This window comes from Colobus angolensis, unplaced genomic scaffold (genome assembly GCF_000951035.1).
Source record: "Colobus angolensis palliatus isolate OR3802 unplaced genomic scaffold, Cang.pa_1.0 Scaffold436, whole genome shotgun sequence".
In the NCBI taxonomy this organism is placed as follows: domain Eukaryota; kingdom Metazoa; phylum Chordata; class Mammalia; order Primates; family Cercopithecidae; genus Colobus; species Colobus angolensis.
In genome coordinates, this window is record NW_012117777.1 from 3,066,725 (window position 1) to 3,074,540 (window position 7,816).

The 7,816-nt window shown below is 37.0% G+C and overlaps 1 protein-coding gene across 4 annotated transcripts in view; it reads left to right on the forward strand.

The window, feature by feature from the left end:
- IFT74 (intraflagellar transport 74) overlaps positions 1 to 7,816 on the forward strand; it is a 129,650-nt gene that overhangs the window by 37,069 nt on the left and 84,765 nt on the right. For all 4 annotated transcript variants that reach the window (XM_011957111.1, XM_011957112.1, XM_011957110.1 and 1 more), the window contains exons 5-8: positions 463 to 561; positions 691 to 751; positions 3,615 to 3,674; positions 5,704 to 5,765. In XM_011957111.1, coding sequence (XP_011812501.1) covers positions 463 to 561; positions 691 to 751; positions 3,615 to 3,674; positions 5,704 to 5,765 — 282 coding nt within the window. The remainder of the gene's footprint in view (positions 1 to 462; positions 562 to 690; positions 752 to 3,614; positions 3,675 to 5,703; positions 5,766 to 7,816) is intronic.

The window sequence follows — 7,816 nt, forward strand, 5'->3', positions numbered from 1 at the left end:
TTTTTTTGAGACAGAGTCTCGCTCTGTCTCCCAGGCTGGAGTGCAGTGGCATGATCTCGGCTCACTGCAGTCTCCACCTCCCAGGTTTAAGCTGTTCTCCTGCCTCAGCCTCCCTAGTAGCTGAGACTACAGGCATGTGCCACCACACCCAGCTAAATTTTGTATTTTGAGTAGACATGGGGTTTCACCATGTTGGCCAGGCTTGTCTCGAACTCCTGACCTCAAGTGATCCGCCTACCTTGGCCTCCCAAAGTGCTGGGATTACAGGCGTGAGCCACTGCACCCAGTTGGGATATACCTCATTCTTAATGAAATAAGCCACCTAAACTTTTTGTATTCTTTTAGTGAATTTCACAAAACTATTTATATTATTGTTACATATTACTGAAAAGTTTAAATTTTGCTTAACTAGAGTTTTCTGGATTGAAAGTATTGCCGACCTTTTTATTTCTTTTCTAATAGAAGTAAAATAAGTGAACTTACAACAGAAGTTAATAAACTTCAGAAGGAAATAGAAATGTACAATCAAGAGAATTCAGTATATTTGTCGTATGAAAAGAGGTGAGTAATAAGTATGCAGTATTCATTCAGTGTTTTGTACTTGTAATACTATATTTGTAGCTATCCACACTGTTTGTAATGTTCCTTTTCTTATGTATATATTTATGAATATTTATTTTATGCTTGCAGGGCTGAGACTTTAGCTGCTGAAATAAAAGAGTTTCAAGGACAACTAGCAGACTACAACATGGTATTTTTTCTTTTCTAAGAGAATTTACTGTTAATATTTTCGTTAGTTTTTACTACTGCTTTAAAAATACATTAGTAGGCAAAGGGCATGCACAGATACTTTTCGAAAGAAGACAAACATACAGCCAACAAGCATATGAAAAGAAGCTCATCATCACTGATCATTAGGGAAATGCAGATCAAAAGAGTAATGAGATACCGTCTCTCGCCAGTCAGAATGGCTATGACTAAAAAGTCAAAAATAACACATGCTGATGAAGTTGCAGAGAAAAGGGAACGCTTATAAACTGTTGGTGCGAGTGTAAATTAATTCAGCCACTGTGAAAGCAGTGTGGCAATTCCTCAAAAAGCTGAAAAGTTAAACTTTTATTGAGTGTTGTCATCTTGAAAATTTTTAAATTTAATTATTTAACATACAAATTGCCACCATCTCTATGTTTTACTTGAAATATTGTGTACATTCTGTCAAAATAGAGTATATAACATAAATGTAGTTCTACCAAAGATGCTTCTACCTGTGGACTTTCAAAAGAAACAGTCCCTCTGGCAGTATTGATAACTGCTCAATCCTTGGGTGATATTGGCCCCATGAAAATTTCTAGTGTCAGAATTTTCTTTTTTCTAACCTTTTAGTTGCTTTAGCAGCAGTGGTGTCTGGATTTAATGAAAAAGACAAATTTTTATCTCACTACTCTTATTAAGAAATAGTGTTACAAGAAATAAACATTCTATCATAATGGTTAGGATAAGTTATGATATACCTACTTGATATTGTTATCTTGTGCTTATCAAAAAATTTTGCTGATTATAGTATAACTTTTTGTTTTTTTTTGTTATTACTAGTGGTGGTGATGGGTTTTGTTTGTTTGTTTTTTGTTTTGTTTTTTGGGCTTTTTTTTTGAGACAGTCTTGCTTTGTCGTCTGAGCTGGAATGCAGTGGCTCAATCATGGCTCGCTGCAGCCTAGACTTTCTGAGCTCAATTGATTCTCCCACCTCAGCCTCCCAAACAGCTGGGACTGCAGGCACATGCCAACACACCAGGCTAATTTTTTTGTATTTTTTGTTGAGATGAGGTTTGGCCATATTGCCCATGCTCGTCTGAAACTCCTGGGCTCAAGTGGTCTGCCTGCCTTGGTCTCCCAGAGTGTTGGGATTACAGGCTTAAGTCATTGTACCTGGACTATTTTTATTTTTTAATTTTTTTAGAGATAGCGTCTTGCTCTGTTGCCCTGGCTGAAGTGCAGTAGCATGATTGTAGTTCACTGTAGCCTCGAACTCCTGGGCACAAGTGATCTTCCTGCATCAGCCTCCCAAGTAGCTGGGACTACAGGTGCATGCCACCATGCCTGGCTAATTTTTATATTTTTTTGGAGAGATGGGGTCTCGCTGTGTTGCTCAGGATGATCTCGAACTGCTGGGCTCAAGTGACCCTCCTGCTTCAGCTTCCAAAAGTGCTGGGATTATAAGCATGAGCCATTGAGCCCAGCCCTCTTGTAATTCTTAAATTTGCTGGACTGTACAATTCATCACAGACATTTTGTAGAGCCCATTATTCAGTGAGATTTTCTTTAGTAAATGATGTTCTGTTTTAAATATGAGAAAAATAGTTGCTTTTCTTTTGTTGTTGTTTTTTTGAGATGGAGTCTCAGTCTGTTGCTCAGGCTGGAGTGCAGTGGCGTGATCTCGGTTCACTGTAACCTCCGCCTCCTGGGTTCAAGTGGTTCTCCTACCTCAGCCTCCCAAGTAGCTGGGATTACAGGCACGCTCCCGAGTAGCTGGGATTATAGGCGCCTGGCTAATTTTTGTATTTTTAGTAGAGATGGGGTTTCACCGTGTTGGCCAGGCTGGTCTCAAACTGCTGACCTCGTGATCTGCCCACCTCGGCCTCCCGAAGTGCTGGGATTACAGGCGTGAGCCACCATGCCGGGCTGAGAAAAATAGTTTTTATAAGGTATGAAATGACATTAGATGAAAGGGAGTTTTAGTTATGCTGGAACAAATTAGGCATATTCATATAGAAATACTAGCGTGTAAAATATGCTATTTATAGATTTAATGGGCTAATATCTGATACAGAGCAGTTAGCTGGGTATCTGACATATAGTTAGCACTCAATAAATGTTAGGTCTTATTAGCACTTACAAGTGAAAAATGTGATATACATTATACCCAAATAGTTTGTTTTTAGTAGACCTTCTGTTCACATTCTGGCTGTATCACTTCCTAATTTTGTTTTTCTGTAAAATGTGTACAATCATATCTATTTCACAGAGTAACTTAAAAATTAAGTGAGTTAATACATATGGAATAGTGTTTGACACTAGGTAAATACCCTATTTTGGCAACTGATATCCTTGCCTAATTTTTTGAAGTAGGCTTACTACTGTTCTATCTGTGCAAGCCCTGTTGATTTTTTAAAATTATTAGATGATAAAGAACATCTTTTTACATTTTTGCTAGTGTAAATTTGTAAATCTGCTAACACTCTTCTCTCCTTGGGGGCATTGGCAGGGGAAGAGTGATAGATCTTTCCTAAACTTTTGTCTTTTCCAGACCCTTATTTATAAGCTCAGCCATCTTTTCAGAGGAGGCAAAGGGGTCTACAAGGTATAATTTGCAGGAAGAGTAGTTTATTACTGCTCATTTATCCACGTTAAAAATGTAGTTTGTTTATTGGCAAGGTACATAATACATACTTACTTAGCTCAATATTTGTTTTTATCTTAAAACAGAACATATTTAAAAGTATTAATACTTAAGTTACTACTCATTGTTTGTAAGACTGAATGCTTATGTTATTAATTATAGAAAACGTGTAAAGACTAACAGAATGGTGTTTGTTTGTTTGTATTTTTATTTTTAGTTGGTAGATAAACTTAATACCAACACTGAAATGGAAGAAGTAATGAATGATTACAATATGGTAAGAAAATTTATAAATGTAAGCAAATTGATCTGTGTATCAAATTGATCTGTATTGTCATATCCTACAAAGCAAAACATTTATATCTAGAAAAAGTTTGATAAAACCTTAAGTGCTATAGAGATGAATGTTACTCTAATTGTAAATACCACTATTATGTATTCATTGAGCTGTCTTAGTTGCTCTTTTAAATTTTCTTCCTGTTGGTTGGCTTTCCTAAGTGGATTTTTCTTTTTTTTTTTTCTTGAGACAGAGTCTCAGTCTGTCGCCCAGGCTGGAGTGCAGTGACACGATCTTGGCTCACTGTAAGCTCTGCTTCCCAGGTTCACACCATTCTCCTGCCTCAGCCTCCCAAGTAGCTGGGACTACAGGCGCCTGCCACCACGCCCAGCTAATTTTGGTGTTTTTAGTAGAGATAGAGTTTCACCGTGTTAGCCAGGATGGTCTCGATCTCCTGACCTCGTGATCCACCCGCCTTGGCCTCCCAAATTGCTGGGATTACAGGCATGAGACACCACGCCCGGCCCCTAAGTGGATGTTTAGTGACTGTCTACTGTGTTTGAACTGGTGTCACATGCAACATTAGTTAGGGAGTGCCATCTGCATTTCCTTATATATATTAGTTTACAATATTTCTGGCTTAGTTTATGCACAAATGTTGACTAATACTCAGTGTGACAAATGATAACTTTACATAGTTTTTGTCACCAGTGGAGAAAAGTGAATAGATATGACTCCAGACATAATATTAATTTTTGATTGGTAAATGAGAATTTGTATTTAACATGGACATATCACTGGGGACTCCAAAAAGGGGTATGGTAGGAGGGCAATAAGGGTGGAAAAATTACCTAGCCGGTACAGTGTTCATTATTTGGGTGATGGGTTCACTAGAAGCCCAAACCTTACCATTATGCAATATATCCATGTAACAAATCTGCACATGTACCCCTGAATCTAAAATAAAACAAAAACAAATTTGTGTTCAATGTTCTTAGATTACTTGGTAGAAAACAATAAAATATGTTGATAGCTAGCTTATTTTGATTATAAGATTTGGATGAAAATAACAGAATTTATGATTTATATGATTTATAATTTATTTACGTGAATACAGACTATTCTATGAAGACATAGGATTTATAAAATGACTCTTCTAAATTTGGGGTTCTAAAACTATGATAATTTAGTTACTTTTACCTTTAGGACACAGGAGAATTCTCTAATTAAGAATTGTATTTCAGCTGGGTGTGGTGGCTCATGCCTGTAATCCTAGCACTTTGGGAGGTGGAGGCAGGAGGATCACTAGATCCGGAGTTCGAGACCAGCCTGGCCAACATAGTGAAACCTTGTCTCTACTAAAAATACAAAAATTAGCCGGGTGTGGTGACGCGCGCCTGTAATCCCAGCTACTCAGGAGGCTGAGGCAGGAGATCCGCTTGAACCTGGGAGTTGGAGGTTGTAGTGTGCTGAGATTATGCCACTGCACTCCAGCTTCGGTGACAGAGCAAGATTCCATCTCAAAAACAAAACAAAACAAAAAAAATTTCAATGCCAGTTGTGAAAAGTAAAAACCTTATGTGTTTTGTTGGTTGTTTGGGATAGGGAATCCATTTTCTAGGCTGGATATGCACAGGTAGTTAATTAGCTATACTCAAATCCTGAATGGTTCAGGAATAAAACTTGTGGTGGTTCTAAATTTAACATATTACTAATCAAATATTTATTGAACATTCAATACATTCTTTAAATGCTGTTTACATAAATTGAATTCACGTTGAATTTGACAGATCACTGAAGTACAATGAATATTTTTGGTATGAGATTACAATGCTTCTTAAGACTTTTAAAAAATCTGGTATTGTTTGTTAAATGAGACAATAACTGCATTTTTTTTCTTAAACTTTGTATGTGGCACTGGGATGATTATAATAATTTCTCATTTAGTTTGTAACCAAAATAACCTACAAAGAAAAAATTTGGTTTAGTATTTATTTATTACTAACTTATGTGTTAACTGTTTATTCAGCTTAAAGCTCAAAATGATCGAGAAACACAAAGTATGGATGTCATATTTACTGAAAGACAAGCGTAAGTATAGCTAATTCAAAAATAAGATTCATAAGTGAGCTTTATTAGGTAGTTTAAATTGTGATTCAGTTATTTCCTTGTAAATTTTCCTAACAATTTCCCTGTTGCCTTTTTCATTTAAACATATTTACAACACAAATTTTGTTGCTTATGCATCTGTTATCTTCATATACCATTAAATAGCTAAATTATATATAAAGAATATCACTAAATAACTTACATAAATAGGATTTATGCTGCTAGGAGCTGAAAACTTATGATGGATAAGAACATCTTTATATCTACTATTTTTGGTTTTAACCTAGGCTTTTAACTAATCTGAATTGCGGTGTGTCAGCCCCAATCTAGTGAAAGACACATTGTTCATTAGGAAGCTATTTACATTATTTCTTTAGCATTGATATTTAATAGTTATATTAACAATCTATGTCATATATATAGATTATATGTGTATCTTTATATATAACCTGACTAAAGACTAAATACCAGCAGGGCGTGGTGGCTCATGCCTGTAATCCCAGCACTTTGGGAGGCTGAGGCAGGTGGATCATGAGGTCAGGAGTTCAAGACCAGCCTGACCAATATGGTGAAACCCCATCTCTACTAAAAATACAAAATTAGCTGGACGTAGTGATGGGCGCCTGTAATCTCAGCTACTTGGGAGGTCGGGGCAGGAGAATCGCTTGGACCCCGGGAGGCGGAGCTTGCAATGAGCCGAGATCGCGCCACTGCACTCCAGCCTGGGCAACAGGGCAAGACTCCGTCTCAAAAAAAAAAAAAAAAAAAAAGAGATTAAATACCACCTAATGCTGGAAATAAAGTGATTGTGGCAGTAGGAGTAATGCCTACAAAGATAATAATAGATGTGATGTAGTTAACTTCTTTATGTGTTTTGTCAGTTGTTTGGGATGGGTCCATATTTTAGGCTGGGTATGCACAGGTTGTTAACTAGGCATACTCAGATAAAATCCTGAATTATTCAAGAATAAAACTTGTGTTGGTTCTAAGTTCGTTCTAAGGTCAAAAAGTTGGTGAAGAATAGTTAATTTAGAACCAACGCAAATTTTATTCTTGATTTATTTATTCTAAGGCAACACAAACACAGACCATGAACTATGTTGTGTAGATACACACACAAGCACATTCTCTCCCAGATATTTATTAATATTAGTCTCTTTGAGAGCAAAGACAATAATAAACCTAAATTACCATATTCAGTAACCAAAATTCAGTAACACCAAATACATTCTCTTGTTATCTCTGCATAAAACAGTAAACACTTGATGATGAATAGATGTTAAAACATACTGATAAAACATTGAAAGATATATGTAATTCTTCTATTGATTAAAAAGAAGACTCTCTTTTCCACTGTCTTTTTTTTTTTAATAGAGTCTTGCTCTGTTGCCCACACTGAATTGAAGTGGCATACTCATGGCTCACTGCAGCCTTGAACTCCTGGGTTCAAGTCATCTTGCCTCAGCCCTCCAAGTAGCTGAGACTACAGGTGCATGCTACTATGCCCAGCTAATTTTTTGTTTCTTGTGGAGATGGGGTCTTGTTACGTTGCTCAGGCTAGTCTCAAACTCCTGGTCTCAAGCAATCCTCCTACCTTGGCCTCCTCAAGTGTTGGGATTATAGGCGTGAGCCATTGTACCCAGCCACCATCTATCATTTGATGCTGCTGTAAAGTGACATCTTAAAAACTCAAAACACTAGCAGTCTTTTTCCTTTTACAAGGAAAATTTTGTTCATGGTAACGAAGCTCTTACTTGAAAACGCTCCTTTTTTGTTGTTGTTGTTATTGTTATCCTGGTTTTAATCCATTAAACAAATATTTGTCGTTTACTATATTTAAGATACTCTCAGCTACTTCAAAGAATAAGAAATATGTAAGCTATAGGCCAGGTGTGGCAGCTCACACCTGTAATACCAGCACTTTGGGAGGCCAAGGCAGGAGGATCATGAGGTCAGGAGATCAAGACCATCCTGGCCAACATGGTGAAACCACTTCTCTCCCAAAAGTACGGAAATCAGCTGGATGTGGTGGC